At 41.5% G+C, this 24,455-nt stretch overlaps 1 protein-coding gene across 1 annotated transcript in view; it reads right to left on the bottom strand.

Moving 5' to 3' along the window:
• RET (ret proto-oncogene) overlaps positions 1–24,455 on the bottom strand; it is an 83,191-nt gene that overhangs the window by 12,894 nt on the left and 45,842 nt on the right. Inside the window, exons 5-16 of the mRNA XM_009332703.1 lie at positions 24,070–24,311; positions 22,127–22,328; positions 21,462–21,661; positions 16,907–17,165; positions 15,621–15,746; positions 14,633–14,743; positions 10,680–10,799; positions 8,831–9,087; positions 7,547–7,694; positions 3,625–3,732; positions 1,833–2,047; positions 1,602–1,724 (exon numbers count right to left, since the gene is read on the bottom strand). Coding sequence (XP_009330978.1) covers positions 1,602–1,724; positions 1,833–2,047; positions 3,625–3,732; positions 7,547–7,694; positions 8,831–9,087; positions 10,680–10,799; positions 14,633–14,743; positions 15,621–15,746; positions 16,907–17,165; positions 21,462–21,661; positions 22,127–22,328; positions 24,070–24,311 — 2,111 coding nt within the window. The remainder of the gene's footprint in view (positions 1–1,601; positions 1,725–1,832; positions 2,048–3,624; positions 3,733–7,546; positions 7,695–8,830; positions 9,088–10,679; positions 10,800–14,632; positions 14,744–15,620; positions 15,747–16,906; positions 17,166–21,461; positions 21,662–22,126; positions 22,329–24,069; positions 24,312–24,455) is intronic.

Raw genomic sequence — 24,455 nt, forward strand, 5'->3', positions numbered from 1 at the left:
GATGTCAGTGACAGGTGGACGCAAACAGGCAGAAAGCAGGATTTGGCTTGCTGTATTTGACAGCATTTTTTACAAGAATAAATAAGTGACAAGCCTTAACTTATCTTCTTAGTCCCAAAGTTACGATGCTCAAGCGTTTTTTTTCAGGGAAGTAGCGATGTGACTCAACAACTCGTCTTTCCGTCAAATTTCCTTTTGCACCCTCCTACAGGTGAAACGTTACCGTATGCCGAATCCTGCCGTGAGCGCTGCGAGCAGACAGAACTCTACCTAGGCACCTGACAATCATCTACCGTGGCAGGCAAAACAGAGTCACTTTAAATAACCTCCGGCAGGTAGCATTAGCTCCTGATCTACACCGACCTGTGACGTACCATTTTAATGAAGATTTGGTGTCTTTCATACATTTGGAAGTATTTGTAGGTGGGCTTTGCTTCAAGTCTTCTGCATAGATGTGATAATTCCTGAAATCAGGATCTTTATAGAAATCGTCTGCATTTTTTCCAGCTCCCTGGGATTTTTTTTTTTGTTTATATTTTTAATTATAAATAGGAAAAGAGACAGAGAAAAAGGATGGGGTTTTTTTGCTTGTGTTTTCGAGTGGTGTGATGAGGAACCGGATAAATGAGAGGGCCCACCTCATTTAAAAATGGGCTGCCCTCTACCTGTAAAAAGGTTAATAGGTAAAAGCTCCCGCAATGCGAAAAGGTGTCATTCTTCTGTATTTACGTTAACGAAACACATGCTGTTTCTAAGCATCCTGCGTGAACTCTCTAGCCTTAAGAAAAAGAAATAATTTATTACAGGCTATTTGGCACATTGCTTTTAAAAAAAACCAGGAGATCCCATCCTAGTTTTTACATATTGTCTTGCAACTTTTCATGGGGCCACAGAACCGCTGAGGCGGGCAGGGACCTCGCCCCTCTGCCGAGAGCCGGGCCAGCCGCAGCAGGTTTCTTGAGACCATTTCCAGCCAGGTTTTGAGTATCTCCAGGGAGGGAGATTCTCTGGGCAGCCTGTTCCAGTGTTCGATCACCGTTACGGTAAAAAAGTTTTTTCTTGTCTTTAAATGGAATTTCTTGGATTTAAAAGAGCGCCCATTGCCTCTCGTCCTGTCACTGGGCCACAGTGAGAAGAGCCTGGCTCTGCTGGCTTTATTCCCTCCCATCAGGTATTTATACACATATTCCCCCCCCCCCGAGCCCTCTTTTCTCCAAGCTAAACAAACCCAGCTCTATCAGCCTCTCCTTGCATGTCAGACGCTCCAAGGCCTTAATCATCATAGTGACCCTTCTCTTACTTTTATTAACTTTTACATATTAGAAATAAATAGGTTTTGTTGACGAGTCAACAAAAAGAGGTGGAGGAGGTAATGGTGACTTAAACACGATACTTTTTTTTTTTTTTACATATATATATATATATTACCGTCCCACTGATTAAGCTCATAATTTTCGTTTTTATTTCTTTAAAATAGAGAATTATTCTAAGTTAATAAAAAATAGCTATTTTCTTTTTCTTCTGTGCGCAAGTCCTGCAGTATAAATTCATTCTCTGGATTAGGTAATAATTCCCACTACTGTTTTTAATATGCACTGTACCTTGCTCCTCTTGACGTATGAATCTTCTTCATATACATCACGGGAGAGGCCAAAATCAGAAATCTTCATTTTGCGCCCTTCTGCCACCAATACATTTCTGGCTGCTAAATCACGATGGACAAGCTTTTGGAAGAAACCAACAACGGTGTTTATGCTTCTTGTGGAGGAACCGGCTGCTGACGCGTCCGTCTATCGCAAGGACACGCTCAGGTCACTGTTACACTGCCCTACCTTCATTTCTGCAAGGTACTGCATTCCTCGTGATATCTGCCATGCGAATGAGATCAGATCTCCCATTGTTAAGGCTCTCTCGTCAGGGTTATCCAAATAACTTGAATTTCTGTTGCCATCACTACCCACGTAGCTTGGTCCTACTTTTCGACTTTCCCTGAGAAAACTGCGCAAGGAGCCGTATTTAGCGTATTCCACAATTAAATACAGCGGCCCTGAAATAAACAAACACACTGATAAGTACACAATTAATAGATAACCTCCCCCCACCCCCCCCCAAAAAAGTCTCTTTAATCACCACATTGCTTTGAACAGTCAGAGGCTGCAGACACCTCTGGCCTTTGCACAAAAGGCACCGAATCAGCCATGGAATCACAGAATATTTTTAGCTTACATCCTCTGTGCGAAGCAAGTGAGTTTCAGCCTAAATCAAAGCAGAATTCAGGCTCTTGCCTACACTGCCTCATCTAGATAATTTGAGACTGAAAAAGAGACAACCTTCTTACAAATCAGATCTGTAAAACAGCCCAACTCAGAAAAACTTTAAAAAAAAAAAATTAAAAGCAAAATACTTTTCTGGAGTGTTTGATACTGAGCTCACAAATCATCTGCTAATTCCAGTGTTGGATTTAAGGTGCCTTTTCAGAGCACTTAGAAACATTCTGACATTTCAATCCATTAGTTTCTCCTCCCCATTACCCACATGAATAATATCCACTCAGTGCTTTAATGCTAAATACATTTGTCTGCTGTATCAAAGCCCTCCCACCCCACACGCTAATGAATTAACTTGGTATTTATTAAAAGCCTGTGACTCAGAAACAATTCACTTGTTTGGGAAGAAAAAATACGTTGTACTGAAAAGAAAGAAAATAAAAAAATATCCTGCCCTGCTGGTTCATTACCTTACTAAGACTCAGAGATGACTCAGACCTGAATTATATTCTCTGTCTACGAGTAGAAGTGCCACCTGCAACAGAACTGGGTGGGCAAAGAAGGCAGGCCTTTGCCCAAGGCTGCAACATGATTTCAGGCTGCGTAATTACAGATGCAAAAGGAAGAGGATGTTGCGAGGCAACTTCATTTAACGCGAACAGAAACGATTCGGATCAATTCCCACGCACAACAATGAGAATTTGCTTCATTGGCAGTTTATAACACATGCGTCTGAAAGTTTCCCCCCTTGAAATACACCTTTCAATGACTGTGGCTTTTCGCAACTGTTTCACAACAAGAGGGAGACAAGAGTTTTGTGACAGAGGAGGAGAACTGAGTGTCAATCTAACTATCCAGCTATATTTTAACAAAAGGATCTGTAGTTGTCTTTTTTTGTTGGGTTTTGTTTGTTTTTTTTTTTTTTCCCCAAAGGGAGATCTCACTCCCTGGCTCAGGCCTCAAAGCATTGTTTTAATATGAACAGTAACAACAATAATGAAAACCCCATTAAACTTAAAATATAGCCCATATTTGAAAACACTTACTGAGCATCAACGTAACATAAAAACATATATTGATTGGAAGAGAATTGGTAGTAGACTGGTTAAATTTAAAATAGCTTCAGAATCAAAATGTGTATTGAAGAAAACCACAGGAAGAATGTTTAGTGACACTGAAGTAGCATTTCCCCTTCCCTTCAAACATTGCTTTTCTTATGTGTCCCTCATTTTTACAGCTAGCAGCAAATTTAAAAGGTGCTCAGCAATTATTAAGCAGTGGTCCAAACCCATCAACAAACTGCTCTTTATTCCCTTGCTTGACCTTTTCATCTTAATAACAAGCTTCTAATATTTACCATCTTGACTGCAGGCTCCATAAAGTTTGATGACGTGAGGATGGTTCACCTGTTTCAAAAGGTTGAACTCTGAAAGCAGATCTCGCAGCTCACTCTGGGAAGCATTTTCTGCAGAAAGCGTCCAAACACACAGTTGCGGTTAGGAAAGCATTACTCAAGAGTTCTCTACGTACCGTCCGAGGTACGAGATCAACCATTTCTCCTGGAATTAGCAAGAGGTCGGAAAACTCCGTACCTCCCCACAGGAGGGAAATTTCCCCGTCTCCACTGTCCTGCAGTCATTCATATCAGAACCAAGTGAATGGGACTGCTGCTGTTCTGGCTTGGCAACCTGCTATCATCGTCGCTCTGCCCTGATACAAATGACTGCAGAAAGAGTAGGTCGGCCAAGAATCAGGACCAGAGCCTGTAATGCCCTGCAGATGCCATGAAATTATTACAGACCTTTTCTAGTGTTCTAAAGCAACTTTTTGGGGCGCACCAGTGCAATCGCAGCTTCACAAGCATATGAAAGCCAACGTTTTATGTTGATCAAACCAAAAAAGACTCGCCCAGTTAATTTCCATGATACAGCCCTCCTCCTCCTAAATACATTTTCTGACGAAATAAAAATCCACTAATCTACTGGGTTACACTTGCAGCACACATCCAGATTTAGAGTTCAGAAGCTAACCGTACAGTTCAGATCGATTTTACTGGGAGACATGTATGCAGACTTCGCAGATGTCAGTGGAAGTCATATGACGATGTATAGCCCCTAGAGGCTTTCTTAGCCTTTGAAGCATTTTGTTTTGGCAGAATTCTTCTAACAAACTTCCTCTTTGAACGCACTGGGGCTTGAAGGAGATCTCTAGTCATAAAGACACCGTAGGTCAGGGATAACCCTTTTTCTACCTCATCCTTCATCTCTCTGACACACAGACCCTCCCTGGATAGTTCCTACAGAGTGTTATTACTGGGCAGCTGACAAGTACGCTGTCACCTTTACTTAAGGCCAATAAAAAACAAGCTCCGCTTCTGATCTTTGGTACTGTACCTTATGTTTTTCCATAAAGGCTGTAGGCACCAAAGGATTTATTTGCATATCCATTTAAAATACCTGTGCTAATAGTTTGCCCTGGTCGCGATCATTTTTTATTCTGTTCTACTATATGTTTGTATCTGCCATATATTATATTATAGTCTGAACCTCCACTCAGATTTCAGAGTCTTCTACCCCAGGGAGTGCAAGATCAGATGGCCTCTCACTACTGATAGGGGCTACAAAAAATATGCATTTATGTAAAACAAAAATGAACAACATCAACTTAATGCCTGTGAGAAAGCCCTGTTTTTCTAGCTCTGGAACTGTGTAGCACGTGCAAGAACAGAACAAAGTTCCCCACGTACCGTGCCTGTTTGTCTGCTGGAAAAACAACCTTTGATAGTGCACAAATGGAGACAATTAGCTCTGAAGCTTTATGCCCCTTGTTTTTACAAATTGTGGATAACGTCTATTTACATTTGGTGTTTTCCTCTCCAATTTTATTGTAATCGGGGCATTCGTATCATGCAGGAGGTCAGATTCAATTCATATGAGAAAAGTGGTAATAACGGGCTGAAAAAATTATCCCTCCCTTCCTTTAAACCTCATCCATAGCTCCAAGACTATTCTGGCTCAGCTAATTACTTACTGCTCCTTGTTCCCTCCCCAGTACGTAACGCCAAGCTGACAAAAGTCGGGAGAGTCCTACCCTGGTCTGTTCTTAACCACAGGTTGTGCCCATCTGCACAGCTCAGGCAGGAGATGGGTTTTATGCAATCAGCGGGAGGCTTTCTCCCTTCGCATGCTGGTACCCATACCATTCCCTTTTAAAAATCAGGCGGCGTAGAGCCCCTAGTACTTGGGCGAATTACCCCCTTTGCAGCTGTTACAGGGAAAGAATTGGGCGATGTTGGCCTGATCCAAAATAACCGTCCTTTATACTTCCTGACAGCGTTATAAAGACCACTGTGGATCAATGCAGTGTTTCTTATACTTGAGTCGTCACGCGTTAACAGTAAAGCTAAACCGGTAACAACAGATACGTATCTGCAGAATGACAAATGTTCTCCACAGTCAAGTTGGAAAATGGAATTTCAGGTGACTACCTGCAATGTAATTTACATTACAAAGGGATTCATTAGAGCCTGAAGTATTACTGTAAATGTCAGATCAATTTATTAAAATAAGGTGCTTAAAATAAAGGGTTACTCCTTCGCATTATCAATTCTGCCAATTCTTTCCTTCATAATAGCTAGGGAAAGCTGAATGTTAAACTATCTGCAAGTAAAAGCAACACTTTTAACCACTACGTCTTGGAATCTTAACTCAGTCGCACGTTGTTGATGAAAATGTGCTAGAAAATCAGTGACATTAAGTGCACAAATAAATATGAAATGAAACAATTACAAAGAGTATTCTATCGATAATGATATGCAGGTCATTACTTGAGCGTTATAACTAATGGTTAACCAGTCTTCACTTCTGAAAAGACTTAGTTCCCAGATTTCCTCCATATGACCTATTCCCCACCGCACCTCTTGCAGTGCAGGCATGCGCTTCATAATGCATTCGTTTCTTTGGTCAAATGATGGGATGTGCAGCATCTTTGCTCTCAAGCAGCAGATGAGGTGGTGGGTTTTTTGTTTTAGGTTTTTTTTGTTTGTTTTTTGTTGTTTTATAAAAACCCAACTAACCTTGCATGTAATAGAAATGGTAATAAGTAGAATAACATTTTCCTGTAATTACATGTTTTTACTTATAAGCGGCAGCGAATGGTTGAGGTCATTCAGCTAAAGCTAGCGGCCCAGCTAAAGGAACCTTCTTGCATCCGTAAGCCTTTCTGAAGGTTGTTTCCCCTCTTTGTCTTGTATATTCCTAGGTGCCTGATATGTAGGGACTACAGGCACATATGAATTAGCACACAAGACGGTAGAGAAGGACACAATTTCCTTTTCATACCTATTTCATCTTTCAGGCTGGGGTGAATAAATGGCCTTCTGAAGGAACTGGTTTGAGCGTTTCCACTGACCACCTTCACTATCACTGCATGTCTAGTGAAGCCCTAATTAGAAACCAGGCTCAGACATTAGATACGTAAAATCTAAACTCAGATATATCTAACTGCAAAGGTGGCAAAAGCCATGCATTACAACAGCTTCCACCTGAAATGTACAGTAATACTGGAGACTTTCCACTTCGGAGACCAAGCAAAACTATGAATTTTTTCATGTTTTTCCTTCAGTACCATTCCTTTTTCTGTATGGAAAAGAAGCAGGTATATTTGGGGCTCAAAACTACTGAACAGAGATGGGACAAGAGCTCAAGGTCTCGCGTTATCATCTCAACGTTATCTAGGCATACTTTTTTTCCCCAGCTTTAAAGTCTTAGGGAAAACTCAAGACACCAGGAGACAGCACTGGGCTGTTCAGGCCAGTTTGGCAGAGCTCCTAGTAATTGAAAAGCAGATCAGAAAGTAGAAAAGCAGATGGAATTCTCAATCAGAAAAGTCTATTATGTCTCTTGACACGATTATAACATGTTTTATTTAAAAAGCTTTGTCAAAGAAAACTGGGTAGAGGGGAAAAAAATATCCAGAAAGCTTTAACAAGCCCTTGCAATATTTCCATCAGTGCCAAACAAAATTAAATACATTTGCTATGTTAAGTCAGAGGCTCCTTGCACATCACGAATTAGAATTTGTGGAAATTACTTCTTTGGATCAATGTGATGCTAACTCCTAAAGCAAGAAATCTGTCAGAATGTAAAAGAATGCTGGAAAAAACGTGGCAATGGTTGGGTTTAGCTGACCTTTTACTTTCATGCTAGCCCCTCTTAAAATCCATTCAGAGGTTACAACAGATGGTTTTCAAATCATTTCAGACCCAGGTGTGAACGTACCTTTTAGCATTTTCACTGCCACGGTGGTATAGCCAGCTCTCCCCTTGAGTCGGAATGCTGTCGCCTTGACGACCTTTCCAAATTCTCCTTCTCCAAGAGTCTTGCCCAGAACCAGGTTCTTCCGAGGGAATTCCCACTTTGGATCTTCCTGCGGGAGAGAAAAGGAACCCTATAAGATGAAGCGAGAAAAGGAGCGGCTAGCTGCACCCAAAGCATTAACGTTCAATAGGAGAAAACATCCTTCAGGAACAGGTACGCGTTAGTGTACAATGCTTGTGGCTCTTTTTATCAGTATCAATGCATTCCTATAAAAGCTTCTGAATCTCTCGGTATTTTGGAAGTGTTTTTCCATTACCTTGAAATCACCTACTTCAAAACAGGCTGTACATGTAGTCTCTGGACAATCGATTATATTCACAGGTCTGGGAAATCGGATACAAACGAAACATGAAGTGATACAGGATAAATGCTCGCTTTCAGAATAACTATGACTACGTGACCTCGGACTTCACAGAGAAGTAAATCCGTTTTACTCACAGAATAAGGCTTTCCCTTAAGAGTTCGTCAGAGACAACAAGCCTCCTCTTATGAAATCAGTGTTATTAAGCCTTACAGTTGCAAAATGACGACAGGTGTACAAACCAGACAAGAAATTAAAGCAAACAGAGCACAAGGTCTGTGAAGACCTCAGTATCAAACACCCAAATAGGTTTGATGTTGCCACATACGTCATATAAAGTGGCAGTGTTTCTCTCCCGTGTCGGTCCATGAAAACGCACCAGCTGGCAGGCGTCCTGGATAGTATGTGATTCAACACAGAAAAATCTGCATTAAAGGTATGATAGTGGGACTGGGCAAAAATCCTTAAAATGTGGGTAAAACGCACACTCCAACTGACGCCTACAGTCTGTTCTGTTTTAAACTTACCCTTGTTGTGATACCGTGGCTCATCACAGAGACTACAAACCTACTGATTATTAGTATTTAATTGGACAAAGTAAAACCACGCTACTGTCAAATGTAGAGTTACATTTCAAAAAAAACATTGGCTCAAATTAGGCCTAAGGTGCTACATTATATTAAAACGTAACAAAAATAGAAGAACATATGGTTTATCCAATTACTCATTAAATATCTTTACATGTGATTTCTGTTCTAGTTCTTTGAGTTGGATATTTCTATGAATAGATTGCATTTCCGTAACATTTTCTGCGTGCATAAACAACATTCTTTAGGAACCAGAAAAACGTAGAAAAAGAGCACGCAAAACGACGTCAGGCTTACTGGTATTTTAAAGGTGTCTACAGACACCTGGTTCTCCATGGAATCTAAAGAAGGCCGGCGGACGTTAGTGGAAGAATAACTGATGGGGTAGGACTGGGCTGGGCGCCGGAACGTCATTTCTGCGGAGGCGATAGGTGGCTTTGGAGAATTCTTGTGGTAACGATGGATGAAGTAGGAAGAAAGCAGCACGGAGATGATGAAGGACAGCAGCACTGCTCCTGCTATCACAGTCTTGCACACGTCATCGCATAGTTGCTCTGTGGACCAAGAAGAGCTTCTTAGAACTTTGCTTGTTGTCTCCTACTTCCGATTTGGCAGTGCACATGACACACACACAGGTGTGACAGAAACAGAACTCAAAATCATTTAAAAACCTAGAGGAAAACCTAGTAGCTAATTCTCAATGCAATTTGTGAATTTGCAAACATGCCCGCTGCACCTACCAATTCTTTTTTTTATTTTGGACACCAGCAGGTAATTGTTTGCCTAACTGCCCGTGTAAATGTAAGGACAGGTAGCTTGACCCCATATTCCTTATCTTTATAGACGTAGGCTACTTCTGACACTCTTCTTTAAGACCCAGCCTACCGTATATCGATCTTCTGCTACCACTTATCACTCCGGAGATATATGACTGAATTTTGCTTGTGGACAACAGTTTATGTTAGAGCCATTCAACCCATCAAATAAAATCTCCTTCAAATGTGACTTGAATTTAATTCATTATGTCAATTGTTAGACATTAAAGAATATTTCCCTTCAACTTTTTAGATTATAAGGAGACAGAATATTTCTGCTTTGTATTTAACAAAATAATTATTGCTGAAAACATTGCCTAACGGGGCAACCGTAGTAAAGCGATATGCATTTTTCCCTCCCCATTTACTACTTCCCCTTTTGCAGAAGCACTTCTAGTGTCTTACTTTGGAAACTAAGTTTCTTTAAGCCTGTGTGCCCCTAGACAGCATTCCTATGGAGTTGCTTCCAGAAGAAACCAGGAGGTCCAAAATACAGTCCTTGCACTGTTGTTCATCAGACAACCCTGACTTCAGATATGTAGTTAACTTAGCTACATCTGCAACCTGTACCCCGGAAATAAGTGGAAACAGCACATCATCTTTCTAGAATTTTAAAAAAAAAAAGGGGGGGGGAGCAAAAGCAAGAAGCTTTATGCTTCCTCTTTTTCTTCTTATGCCTGTAGAACATCTAAAGAGTAAATTGAGATATATTCCAAACAATTCAGTTTTAAAGATACAAAATATTTTGTGTTATATTTATTATTAGCAATAATAAAAATGATTTTTTGGAAAAAAACCCCTAACAGTATTTAATCCTCATCAATCTTTTTCAAACAACTGTGTAGAGCTTTTTGGTTTAAACAAAGATCAATGAAAAAAGTAATCCGCTCCTCCTCCTCCTAACATGATGGGTGCTGGCTATCTCTGACATTCCGAAGCCGAGATTTTCAGAAATTATTAGGAGGCTGGATTTACTTGAAAGTAATAGAAGTTGTTATTCTAATTCTCCTCGCTGTCTTTGCAAATATCAGGTGAGTCTCACTGAAACCCAAATGCTGCTGGAAATCAAAGGACGACCAACCTGTCTGTCATGTAGTAATGGATAAAAAAGAATCTTTAGCCAAGGATAGAAATAACCCCCTCTGGAGATTTTCGGGCTCCATAGTAGAAGTCAAGGTGCCAGTTCTTAATTAGTGTTATATCAGCAGTCTCTGACCAAAGATATTGCTTATTAACATGCCCACAAGTTTAGATCATTGTGTATATACAGATGGTAGATACCAACAGAGGAAAAGATTAATATGAGAACAGCAGATAATGTTTAGACTTACCCTTGATATCGTCTTTCTCACAGTAACAGTTCTGTCTTGGGAAGCAGTAACAAATCCCATGTCCTGACTTAATTCCAAGATTTCCAATGCCTTTCCCATGACCACCAATAATGTTTCCACCTAATCAAATACAGACACAAGCTAAGATTCTCACATGTAGTCAAAGGGGGGGGTGGGGGGGGTGGGGGAAGCCTCGAAGTTTTCCATGGGTTTTTCCTAGTATGCATCTGGAATTTGACAGGGCAGCACAGTGCAGCGATAAAGACAGGGATTCCTGGGAATTAGGGGAGAGGCTAAATTCTGAAATTGCCGAGATCCTGAAATGAGAGGACCTTGGACTGCTTGAATATTAGCCTGATCAGCAGTTATACCCATTATGGAAGACTCTGGCTTAAAATTTCTCCATAATAAAAATATAATAGTTCTCTTTGCATTGCATAGTTGGGATACTTTCCTAGTTTCACATACCCCTTAAAACCTTATATAGAATCCCATTATTTAATGCCAAACATCTACCTCAAATGATCATCTCATGGCTGTCCTGACTCGGTTTCCTCGTAAAGCACTACGGTTCTGTATCAGTGAGCTCATCTAACATTTTAGAATTCTCCCTAAAATATCTTCTCTAGTCTACGTATTGTAGTTTCTCTCCACCATTGCCTTAGGTATTTTTTTTACGCGTGAGATGATGTACAGTCCAGTGTTATAGACCAGCGGTCTACAGACTTGAGTTCCGTTCTTGGTTCTGATGCCAATTTCCTCTTACCTTGGAAAAATCAGCATGCTGTTCTAGATATCATTTGTTCTATTGTCAGTGGAGATAACGATATTTAGTCACGTCTGTGAAATGCCATGGGATAGTCTAGTGAAAGCACTAAGAGTAAGCGCCAAGTGTAAGTGATAAAAAACGAACCTTTTGTTATCTAAAAATGCATTGTTTAATATTCGGAAAACAGTGCAGCAACTCATACAGAACTACTCTTGATTTCAAGCAGGAGTTCTTCATGCAGGGTAATTGCAACTGTATTTCCAAGTAACTTTTTTCCCCGCATATATTATAAAAGCGACCATTCGTTGTGACATTTTTCATCTACAAACTGCCTTTAATCACAAACAGCATTGTATAGACAGAAACCAACCAAGTTCTGTGAGTTCAGCTGCCTTTCAGAAAAATCACCTAAACCACAAAGGGATTCAAAACATGAACAAGTTTTTTTCAACATAGTCATCTTTTTATTTCAACTCATTTTCCTGCATCCCATCTAAGTCGATAGTAGAGTGAATGACCGTTTCTTTTACATTTCTTTGGATGTGTGACACGAATTGAGGAAGAGGGTATTTTCTGGCAACATAAAGGCAAACATCCTTTTTTCCAAGAAGTGAAACAGGGACTTGAGTATTTAAGCAAAGTAGACAGATTTTGACCATCTTTCTAGAGAGGCCACACCTACTAAATTATCCGCAGCTCAGCTGGTTAATTTTGGAAGAGACTGTGCTGAGTCATTGCTCTCTGAGCTGACACTTGTTGTATGAAGAAGCATGGGTGTTCCCAAAAATTCTTGATTATCCCTCCCCACCAGCCAACTTTCTCTACTGTGAAGAGGTGATGAAATAAAGCTTCCATTGGCCTCAGAGAAGTCATACGTATTCGTCTGTATCTGCCTATGTTTGAGGACCTGGTAGAAGGGGGAAGCAGGGAATGAGCAGGTCCTATCCAAACTGTTCTTGAGCGAGGGATTTGAAGACAAAGGGTTTTTACACAGCAGGGAAAGGAGGAGAACATTTTCACTGCAGGTGTGCACTGGAAACATGCAGCTTCCTATATCTATTCCAGAGACCCAAAAATGTGTTTTTCACCAGTGCCTCGCTGGTAGGGAAATTCCAAGAATTATCAGTATTGTTCTGAATTGTGTGGTGTTTCACATGCTCCTGTTTTAAATCATCAGCTGTTTCCATTGCCCTGCGGTGGGAAAGAGCTTTCCCTGCTTCAAGATCATTTGGAAAAAGGAAAAACCGTGGCCCTATCCCACACACCACGTAGAAAACTCCAGAAATTCAGAAAGCAAAACCACCGGTTGTTGGACAAAACCAAAGACGACGTCCAACCACCGCTGAGAACAGAGACATCCACAGCAAGGTAGAAGCCTAAGCACTGTATTTTTTTTCCATTATGAGAAAGCCAGAGGAACCTACAAAGATCAGTCATTTACAAATGTTTAGCCAGATTCACACGCTACAACCAGCCCTGAAGCAGTTACTTACTACAAGAAAGCCTCTTGCTTAGAATGCAATTGCTTAGAATGCAAATGCCTCTATTTGATAGGCACAGCCACAGCACCAGTTGTTTCAGCCGAGTGCCCTTGAATGTAATATTCATAGTGTTAGTGTGAGAAAGCAGTTTCGGGACTCAAGTACATAGCCATCATAATGATAGATGAATTATAAAAATAAGTGTTTTAGCAACTGTCTGTACTTAAAGAATATCCTTCATCTTAACGCATCTGGGGCTTTCTATTTATTGCTTGCCACTCCCAAAGAAACGTCCTCTGCCAGTAAAAGCGGATATAATATACTCCTCCTGCACCTCTGAGCTCCCAAAGCACACTCATTTCTTTGTAAATATACTGCTTTTGGGCACCAGCCCCGGTTCTGAATTGTGTCAGACCATGTATAAAATTATCCAACTCGGGCATTAAAAAGGCATACATAACATCTGGAAAGCTTGTCTTACTTGCCTGCTTCTATTATCTAGTAAGACAGTATTTCTTTCAGGCTTCTGTTGAGCAAAACATCTGATGCTGCATATGTTGCACGTTGCATGTTTTAGCATTGCAGCCTCTGGCGGAAATATTTCCACTTTTAGAATGACAACTGATTGCAGTTATTACCAATAAAGAATTCTTTTCAGATGATTAGAGAAGCTACTTGCATTCACGTCAAGCATTTCTGCCGCTTTAAGGATTGTTTTTATGCACGCTAATGAAATAACTATCTTTGCGATAGAAGTCATTTACAATACGCAATCACATTCTTGCATGTAAGAAATACAAAGGTGCCTCTTTATTCATTCATTTTATAGATGAACATAAGGCCTAGCCTGTAAGAAAATGCTAGTTCCTCTAAGACTCCATTTTAAAATGTAAACTTGGAGTATACAATGTCAGAGCCAGAAGAATTATTCAAGAAACATCTGCCTTTATTCCTGAATTAGATACTGATAGATAAAAAGATCCACTTAAAAATTATCTTCTCATAGAAGACTGAAATTGCTCAAGTGCGATACACTGGTTTTCTAACCTTTGTATCTTCAGGGCGATTGTGAACTTGAAGGTATGAGCAGGTATAGGAGTGGAATGCAGAAAGATGTGTTCGAGAAAAAACACAAATGCATTTCAATTCTTCCTTCGTAAATGCTGTTCATATGAATCTCTGCCTGTATCTTCAAATAGATGAGGCACTGGATCATTTTGATGGTCACCTGTCAAATAAGGCCAGGTGCATTTCCCCACATGATCCCCTGTAAGCACGTTTCTTTTAAATTGAAATTTGCTTCTTCTTACTTATTTAAACTGGAGTTCACATAGGCATGGTTTCTATCATATTGTGCTAAAGTTTGGAAGTAGGGCGTTAACTTGCCTAAAACGTATACCTCTTTCAGCAAATACCTCCACTGAAAAACACTACCTGCAAATTAGCAGGGGGAGCAGAATGAGAATTACTGAGAAAACCTTATCTTTCCATCGCTGTCAGCCAATAGGTGCTGGCTGACCGGCTTTAAAAAGAACAAGATTCGTCCCCGCAACCTTAACTCTCTTGTACGATTCAAACGCAGGTGTGACGATGCAGAGACGCTAAATATGTTGAGCTTGTAAAGGTATCTGGGATCAAGAAAGTGGCACTTGAACAGCGATCAGCGGTGACACAGAAAAGCCCATCCTAAAACGTTTCCGTACTTGTGCAGTCTTGGGGGCACACAGCCGGATCTCTGCTCTCAACCACATCACAGGTGCCATCCGGACAAGTCTTGATGCTCGGGGTGCACGTGGAGTAGTTTGTGGTGATCCCTGTTAACACAGAAACGGACAGCTGCACGAGTACCGCGAGGCTTTGAAGGAAAGCGTATCGCATCTTCTCAGCGCACGTTGACAGACCAAAGCACAGGTTACTTTTCTTTTTAAAATAAACCATCTATGAACATGAATACCATCTGCTAAAGTAACGGGCAAGACAACAGCTAAAAGCAACTGGAAGAAATAGATTTTTCACTATGTTTTCTGCTTTTGACAGCCCTCTGGGCACGTCACTTGCAGTTACCGTGAGCATTACTTGAAAAAGAGCTAGTTGACCATTTTGAGACTGAAGAGTAGCTTTCACAACTAAGGCTGTCTCTATACAATTTCACACAAACTTGACTTTGAAGGTTACATGTAGTCAAAGAGAATGTGTGATACTCGTGCTGTTTGAAGGAATAAGGCATCGGCACAGAAGCATTGTTCTGGAAGAGTCGAGAGTACCGTCACCCGTCAGATCTGTGCTACAGACCACAGAAAACAGAGACAACGGAGCCACAGCTTCTGTGCTCGCTGTCTGCCTGCTGGGGCATACCCGCTCAGAGGCTCGTTGGTATGTTCCAAACTCAACTCACGGTCGCAGAGATTATCTTGCGAGCCATAAGTCACCCGTTCCAGTTACACCGCTGCAAACCCAGTTCACTACCTGGTGTTTTACATATCGTGTTCAACATCACCGGGGACAAGATCAAGAATGACCATTCCAACTTCTCCTCATTTTCCTTCCTAGCGCATGTTTCATTTGGGTATTATGACTAATTTTTTTAGCCCCAGCTTCTGTGTAGTTTGCTACACCGTGTTGTCCAGCCAGGATAAATCAGTTTATATCTCCGGAAGTCAAATTATGACTATTCCCACAACAGAAACGTACCTTTTCCACTCCCCTGTCTCCACTGGCACCTTCCTGTTAGCACTCCCAGGCCACCACACTCTTCACATTCAGCGTGGTGCTTACTCACAGCACAGGAGTCAGGGCAGTCCTCCTCTTTTTTTGAAACTGTTGGGAAGTGGAAGATCGTTTGCTGTCAGTGCAGGTCAGGGGAGATGAACACACAAGCAAGTCAGCTCAAATCAGAAGGAAAACTCCAGTCTTAGGGGAAGACAGGAAGGAAAGAAAGATGAAGAAAGGCGAGAAAGCCTGAACGCTGACTGACCCAACTATCAGCGAACTTCGATAACAATTAAAGAAAAGTCCCCGTGTTTCTCTTCCGTGAAATAAAAGACAAACACGATGGCATGGTTATCTTAGCTTGATAGCACACCGTCAACGCCTGGAACTGTAGAAATGTGCTAACATACTGATAAGAGAAAAACGGGGACCATAAGTACTTATTGCTTCATACAAAACTTTTATTTAAGGGAAAACACTCAGTACTTGGGCTAATGCAGTAGTAAGCCCAAAGAGCAACAGCTAGGAATGTGTCATTTCAGACAGCACAAGGCTCTTGCAAAAAGAAAAGTCCACTGCAGGCTTTTGTTTCTTCTCCCTCAACCCCTTCGGCTCTTGGCATCGGAGTTGTGATATGATACAAGGGAACGGAGGCAACTGTCAGGTGGAATCGTAAGGTTCTGTACAAAGCGCGATATGGTTTGGAGAGAAACGATTACGTTTCCAGCGTAATCCTCCTCTGCTGTGGCTGTTGTGGAATATTTCTAACATTCTGCCCTTACGACCTTGTCAGTAAAATGAAGTCAATGCAATTGCTACTTGAATGTTAAGCAAAAAATTTTGTTTAAAAAAAGGAAAAATTGGAGTGAGAAATAGGGAGAAAGATGATTGAATAAATATACTTAGGCCAGAGGTTTGTGGTTTCATATATATATACAGACGCACACACAGAGAGGCATTTATTTTTTCTTCCATAGGAATATGTGAAATACAAAATAAAGGTCACACACACACGAAAGATTCTTCTAAATCAAATGTCATTAGGAATTGCGTATGATACACCACCTTTCTGTGCACTAATTCTTCAAACAAGTATCTGCTACAGGCAGGTCCGATTCAGGACTCAAAACGCAAAATTTGCGATCCGTATCTTGTATCTCAGACCTGTTTTCATTGTTAATGCCATCAGTTTATAGATACCCTACTAATGCATCACCTAACATAACTCGTGTAAATAGCAAATAGTTCTAATTGAGTCGGGTACTTACGAGTGCCTTCCAATACAATAGTGAGGAGGGTTTTGGAATGTTTCCTGCTCTGCTTGTCTGTAGCTTGAATAGTGTATTGTATTTCCTTGCATTCGGGTCTGCGTAGCACAGAGGAATCGTTCACATAGAGGCTTCCCCATTTGTCTTCTCGGCCTTGAAGTATGCTGACAGGATAGCAGCTTATGCTGGGGGACAGTAACTTGTAGGTGATGTTCACACCACGGAATTTCATACAGTTTTCGATGCAGATTCTTCCTATCTAGGCTCAAACACCAACAAAGAAATCACAGACGAGAAACAAAACTATACATCAAAAATTTTCTGTCCTTCCCAAAAATATCTGAAAGAAAATTCAGCATATTACACCTTGCAGAGTTGATATTTTACTACCAGTGCAGGACGTGAATGCTTCAAATGTGATTTATTCTCAGGAAAAGCGAGAGGTAAAGCATTACCATTGTCTTCAGGCTAACAGTGGAAACGCGAAAAGCCTTGACCCAGCGACGCAGTGATATTCGGCGCCTGCTGCTGATGGTCAGCAGTGTTCAGTGAGAACAAGACCCTGTGATTTGGGAAAGTCTGAGTTCAGTCCCTGCTCTGTCCCAGGCTGATCAGTGAGAAAAACTTTGGGTTTGCTTGAGAAAGCAAACAGCTCAGCGTGAACAAAGCTGAGACTCTTTTCAAATAGGATAGAAATAGAAATTGCTAATACGTAATTTTCATAATATTACAGTCGAAAAGTTTCTGGCCAGCAGAGTTCTCCGAAAGCCTTAGAAGGAATGAGAACCTCATTGTTTCCCACTTGCAATTTTTTAAACACTTTTATCTAAAGATGAAAATACGTTGCTTTGCCATATTTGAACTTCTGCCTGCCAGAATATCTAATGCTAGAGCACTCTTCAGTCTGAAACAATTTATCTAGGAAGCACGGGAATGTAAAGCCCCGTCTCGTGTCCAGCTCCTATAGGAACTGATCCAAAGCTCACTTTGGTTTTTCCATTTACAAGAGTGCAATTCGGATCAGGTCCAGAGGCATTGGCTCTCCTTGCAGGGAAAACCACAACGTGAAGGGTGGGGTGTTATTTAAGGGAACTTGGTGACGGATTCTTTTCAAATGCTGCAGTTAAGACGTGTTTTCAAGTAACGCCACTGCTGGTAAAAGCATATCTGTACATCTTGGTTTTAGCATTCTTATTAAAGAAAAAAAAAAGTTTTTTGTACTAAGGCCTCTTCCTATGAACCTGGACTTTAAATAAAGTCAGAGAGGAAGCTTTTGCAGTCCTAGAAGCATACTTTGTCACAGGATAGTCCCACTTCATCTAACTTATTCCCATTCACATCACTGACTGGTCACTTGGCACCATTTGCTGGGGTTTTTTTGTTGGGTTTTTTTCGGCGGCAGGTTAACATACAAAGACTATGAAAGCAATCAGAAGCTAAGCCATTTCTTCCACGCCGTCTCCTCTCCACAGCATGCTGGGACTGGCAGGAAGAAAAAGAAGTAAAGAAAAGACATCAACTGTTCATAAACTGTGTCTAGACACAAGGTCTAGACAGGTCCCTTCCAGAACCACGTCATCTCAGCTTTGGTGCTGCGTTGCAGCTGGCAGTGGTTTGCAACTGCTTGGACGGTGTTTCTTTGAGGCAGTAGGAGACCATAATGATGTCCCGTGGCATTAACCTTTATATAGACTAGATTAAACTGTCCTTTCTGCCTACTCTGTCATACCTGCTTTTTCCAGGCACCTTTTTGATCATCAGAAATTTCCTGCAAAGGGGATGGAGAAGACCCCGTAAATTCAGGGTCCCTGAGGAGCAGATTATCCTTAGAGTGGCGCATGGGCCGCTTTTGCTTTCTCTGTACGATTTGAGGAGAAGCTAAAAATGCCCCCCGCTCAAGAAGTTTCTACAAGAAAGATGGGCTTTCTTTTTTTGCCTGATTCGCCACTAGGTAAAGCCCAAGACTGTAACTTTGCCGTGCACTGCAGGTTCTGGAGTCAGCACAGCTCTCAGATGCAGCAGAGCACAGCACCAGGGGAAGGAGGCAGAAGCAGCCGGTTCCTCTTTCTCATGAGGAGGGTGAAAGAGGATCCTGGTAATCAGGATTAACATCAACATAGAGGGGAGGAACCTACAAAGGTGCATTTTGCAAGACACGCAACAGTTAACACAGAAATACCATTATCAGAAATCGGAACGGAAAAATCCACCTTTTGAGCCCCAGAGTTTAATAAAGTCTGGATAATGATAATGATAGCGTTCCTCTTCACTGAGCTCCAGGGACATTTGGACGTATAACCTCTCTGAAAATCTCAGCCGATGTTATTCATCATTTGTCTTGGTAAATGTCAATAGAGCTTTAAGTCCTTTGATAAGTTAAATGCCACTGGGCAAGCCTGTACTGTCAGGCCATGCTTCTGTTATTCAATTCATTTAGCTGCTCAAATAGACAAATGGCATCAGCCCAGCAGTTAATCATTTCTTCACACTCTTGTGTTTCCCTTAGGGCAAGAGACAGCTCAGCCTTAATATTGATTTGGCCCAGTACTTTTCCTTACTGCTCTGGCACATCACAGCTAATTATGCAGACGACTTTAATAATGTGGAGTGCTGGGGACTAAGCTGCTTCCACTGACTTGTGCCCCAACCTGAGCACGCTGTAAATGCAAACCCAGCCTCAGAAGTGGATGACGGTAACTGATCGAGACCACCTCCAGAGCCAGGATGAGTTTTGCATTTTGCTGGTCAAGAATCAGAACAAAACCTCTTTGTGAATTTGTCTTTAGGCAGCACAAAGAGAGATCTCGTCCCACAGCCTTGGAGTCCTTGCCAGAAAGAGTTTTCCCTGCTACTACTGCCACCCAGTGAAACTGCACAGTTTGGGAACGCGCCATTGCTTCCAGAATCCCTAAAATTCCCTTTCAGACGTTGGACTGTCCTGGCAACGTGCAAAACCAGCAGCTTTGAAAGTTAACTGGGTTTTGGGGTTGTTTTTTTTGGTTTTGCCTTCTGGAACTGGAAAACTACATACTCCCAGACTTCAAACAAATCCATTCAGGCAATCCAGGGTACGCACAGATAAACATGGTTTAACCAAATTTAATTTGGAATTAATTAATTCATAATATTATTGTATGAATACACCTATACATAAAATCTGCAGGTATATGTGTATATATATGCACACACACACACAAATCAATTAAATCATATATATTCATACACACCTAACAGTTAAGTTTCCACGCTTTTTAAAATTACAATCATATTGTGACATACGTACAATTGGGGCCCATTTCTAGACGCTAAGAGCTAGACTATGAGTATCTTACACACCTATGCTGTTATTTCTTTTAGGGGGAAACCCACTGACTTCACCCTGTCTCCAGGCAAGAGGTTTTTACACCCCTGAGAATAAAGCTTTCACAATCTGGTGCTACAAAACCCCCAAACCTAACATCAAAAATATTGTGATCTGCACAAAAAGCAGAGAATATGCTCTGAAGTTTCTAATGGACCGCAAATTTAAAAGCTGCAGCCACAAGGCATCACAAAACGTCATAAAGTAGCAGCTTTTTGTAGGGAGCACACTTGGTATCTTTTTCTTATTTAGGATGTTCAGCGCAGACGGCGGGTAAAACATCCCTTGACTAAGCAGTAGCGTTTTTATTCGTCGTGTAAGGCCTGTTCCGTACTCTGAAGAGCTCTCAGGCCATAGCGCATTTCATCAGATTAAATATAAGAACACGCAATGTATCTAACTTTCCTTTTTCTTTCTTTTTACAATTAGCCAGGGGCTTAAAGAGTAATAAAACTGAATTCTTCCTCAGAAGTCTTCTAATGAATTGGTTTTCTCTGCAGTTGGGATGATCATATTTTAGTCTCAGTCCTCCTCTCTGCTACAAATACAGCAGCAGTTTCATAGCTTTATTTAGTCATGAGGTATACTTTCCAGCAGCTCCCCCAAAACGGCTCATCGCTGATGTTTTTAATATTCACTTTCATAAAATTAATTATATTGAACTAGTTCCTCATTAATGTACACGTTCCACAGGAATTACATTGTAATTTTTACCTGATTAATGTCAACCTGTTAGAAAGCGTTTCTGGAAGGCATTATTAACGGCAATGGTGGGGAATAAGCTAAAATGAGGGTTAAATTAGGAAACACATTAATTACTAACTAGCCATTATCTAGAGAAAAGCCATTAACATACTGGAATATGTAGAGCTGGGACAAATTTCTTTTTTTGCCCTTGATATTTTTCCAGTTATTTATGCCTAAGCCACTCACGGTCGCAAGTCCTTCTGTCTCTATTTCTCTCTATTAATGCTTCCATGCGAAGCCCCTCTTCTGTTGTTATGTGATGGGAGAGCTAGTGTCCAGTCTACCTGCTATCCGCTGCATCCAGCAACAGTCACATCGATACCACATTTTTCATTGATTCTACTTAAAACAGCTACAACCAGCGCTTTAACGCATCTCGCTCCAGTGTTCTATCTACTAAGCTCTGTCTCTAACGGAGAGCGAAAGTATAATTAACACAGCTCTTACTTGTGCAAAACGTTCAGCATTTCTGTTCACCGCGAACTGGTAAGTCATGTTTGGAAACTGAATGCTGACAGGGAGGATGGAGACGTTGAAATGCAGCATCACCGATCGTTCTGGGCCATTAAATTCTGTGTCGTTCACCAAAACATCCAACTGGAAGTAACGATGCTCTGTGACTGAAATACTTTTATTCAGTACCAGTTCTGCAAAAGAAGAGAGATTAGTCCGTTACCGACCCACGTTATCTGCAAATGTGTATTTTGATACTGCAATCCCAACAAAATTATATCAAAATTATACGTTATCAAAGTTAACCCTAAGAGGACACAGAATGTGAGTTAAATATGAAAACATGCTCCTATGGAGTTGTGCTCTGTGCCATTCAAGATGTTTGGAGAGGTCCTCTTCCCTTCTAACCGCCGTGCCGAGAATCCCACAATCAGAACCTCTCGCTTATCAATATAGACAACATCATCCCGTCCACTTCCTAACCCAGAGATGCGCAAACTCCATGTTTTCAGTGCTTGTTTAAAACTCAGCGTTTGCTTAACTTGAAATGTCTCAGCTTTCTTTGGCTCCATGTTTACAAAATGCTCGGAAAAGTTCAAGAGCTTATTGGTCAATTACGAACACGCAACTTCGCCTTTATTTGAAGGAAGAGATCTTACTGTACTCATGTTGAGTTCCCCTCACTTGGCTGCCGTTTGGGCTGAAGTGGATTTCATCGAAGATGTGCTCCACCCGAAATGTTTCAGTTATCCAGGGATCATCGGTAATGATGGTTCCTGTGTATTTCTTTCTGCTGCTTTCAAGGGGATAAATAGGTGTGGTGTCTGCATCGTATACAGTTAGCGTTGCAAGGACAGTTCCCTAGAAGGAAATAATAAATGACCTTGCTGAGTGACCTTGAAGCTTTCTTCCCCTGATACATGTTAGGAGATTGAAATATCGGTGAAATAAAAGCTTACAACTTTCACTCAAGCCCACTTTCATTCAAATTAATTTTAAGCTTCAGGTCACCGCTATTGCACACCTATTTGGATCCGAGTTAGAAGCTCAAAAGAAGATAGCAGTGAAAAAGAACTTGTCATGTAGCTGTTTGAGTCTATGCCTAAATACAGTGCTAAACTTTTGAGGTAGGAAATGAGTGCACACGCACAGCTCTTCATTTTGTTCCACCCCCCCCCAAAAAAAACCAAACAGCCAATGTTATTCTACAATGCTACTAAAAAAGCAGGTAATATGTGTACTTAAAAGACAAGGAAATACATTCAGACAAGTCAAACTCATTACCTGAAATGACAGAAGTGGCCTGGGTTGGCTGCCTTCTGCTTAGTCTACTAGATTGCTGTTCTCTACCTGGACACTGAAGCCACAAGGCCTTTAAAATTTTTATTAGCAATTCTGTTGTTTCAAAGTTTGTTTAGTTACTAGAAAAGATTGGAAGGTTCCAAATATAATGCCTTTTTGCCACTGCAAAATGACAGTGAAATTCACTGTGTTCTGAATGCTTTGCAGGCATGTAATTCCAAAGAGAATATTTTACATTATAAAACAGTTTTACGACACCTTCACTTTCTATCATCCAGAGCTAAATCAAACTCCCAAATCTCAAAATTGTCAAAGGTAAAAAGGAATTTACTTTATGACCAGGCAAACGTGACGTGTTCACGGGTGTCTTGTCAACACTAGTCGGGAGGTGGCAGCAGACTCCTAAAATCATTCTTTTCCCTTCCAGACACAAACATGAGCACAATATACTTTGAAGGGAAATGTGACTGCAAAAAAACATGCCGCTGTTGTGAAACAGAAGTCCTCGCACGAAAAATGCATCATTTCGGCCCCTGAAGAAGTGCCTTCTCTATATCATTGACTTACACAGGGTTGTTGCTCCGGTGGGAAGAGCCAAAGAGCCCACTTGTAGACTTCTCTACTGAAGCAAGGGGTGAACGTGTATGGGGGGCAGACACAAAGGCATCCAGGGGTTTAGACCTCCTGAAAGGTCACCTTGGGATGGTAAGGGAAAAGTGGGAGGGCACCATTAAAGCAAGATCCTGGAGCTCTCCCGTACCAGCCTGACACTGGAAACTTTAACACCTTTGCAGGCACCACGTTTGTCTGCAGCAGCCAGCCAGCCGCTCCTCCTACTTTTCTGTTAACTGGTACAGCACCCTAATAAACGTTCCGAATGTAGTTCTGGTATCTCATATCGACTTGCATATATGGGAAGGATACACACATTCGCCTGTTGTAACAACTCTCAATTTTAGTCACCTGGGGGAAGCAACCCTGTAACAAACACAGAGCAGAGCTCAGTATGGGGAGATAGAACCATCCTGACCACAGCCCTCGCAATGGCCCATCCTGACCTCAGGAACTGCTGACGCTTCTTCACGCTGTTTAAATCCTGACCCAAACTCTTCTTACTTCGGGTTCTGAAGAAAATACAGCTCAGGGGAGAGGAATTCTACAGACTCAGTGTTTTACAATCACAGCTCTGAAGAGCACGGTGCGGTCACGTGCTTGATGCTGAGATCCACTACCCAGGAGCATGGCGTTTCCCCGTTCATCACGCCTCCCACTTCAGCGACTGGATCAAGGAGAACATTACCTCTTTCCTGCTGGACTCCACGACAGCATCTGCAGTATCAGTGCCATTGGGAAGGAAGGGAGGAGAGTCGTCTTCATCTAACACGTTCACCAGGAAGGGCACCTCAACCTGCATTTCCCTGAAGCCCTCTCTCACGGTACATTTGGCAATCAGCTCGTATCTCTCTCTCTCTTCTCGATCTAGGCGCTGCGTCACACTCACGCCGGTGGTGTTCGCGTTGTATCGAAAGGGCATACCTTCAGCTGAAAAACACAGCCACAGCGTAAACAGGGACAATCACTTCCATTATAGGACTCTCTTGCAATCCAGTAAGTCCATTCGGACGTCATGACTGCATGATAAAAGGCAGACTCAGAAGTGAAACAGAAGGAAGTTGTGGGGCTGTA

Source organism: Pygoscelis adeliae, unplaced genomic scaffold (genome assembly GCF_000699105.1).
Source record: "Pygoscelis adeliae isolate BGI_AS28 unplaced genomic scaffold, ASM69910v1 Scaffold269, whole genome shotgun sequence".
Classification (NCBI taxonomy): domain Eukaryota; kingdom Metazoa; phylum Chordata; class Aves; order Sphenisciformes; family Spheniscidae; genus Pygoscelis; species Pygoscelis adeliae.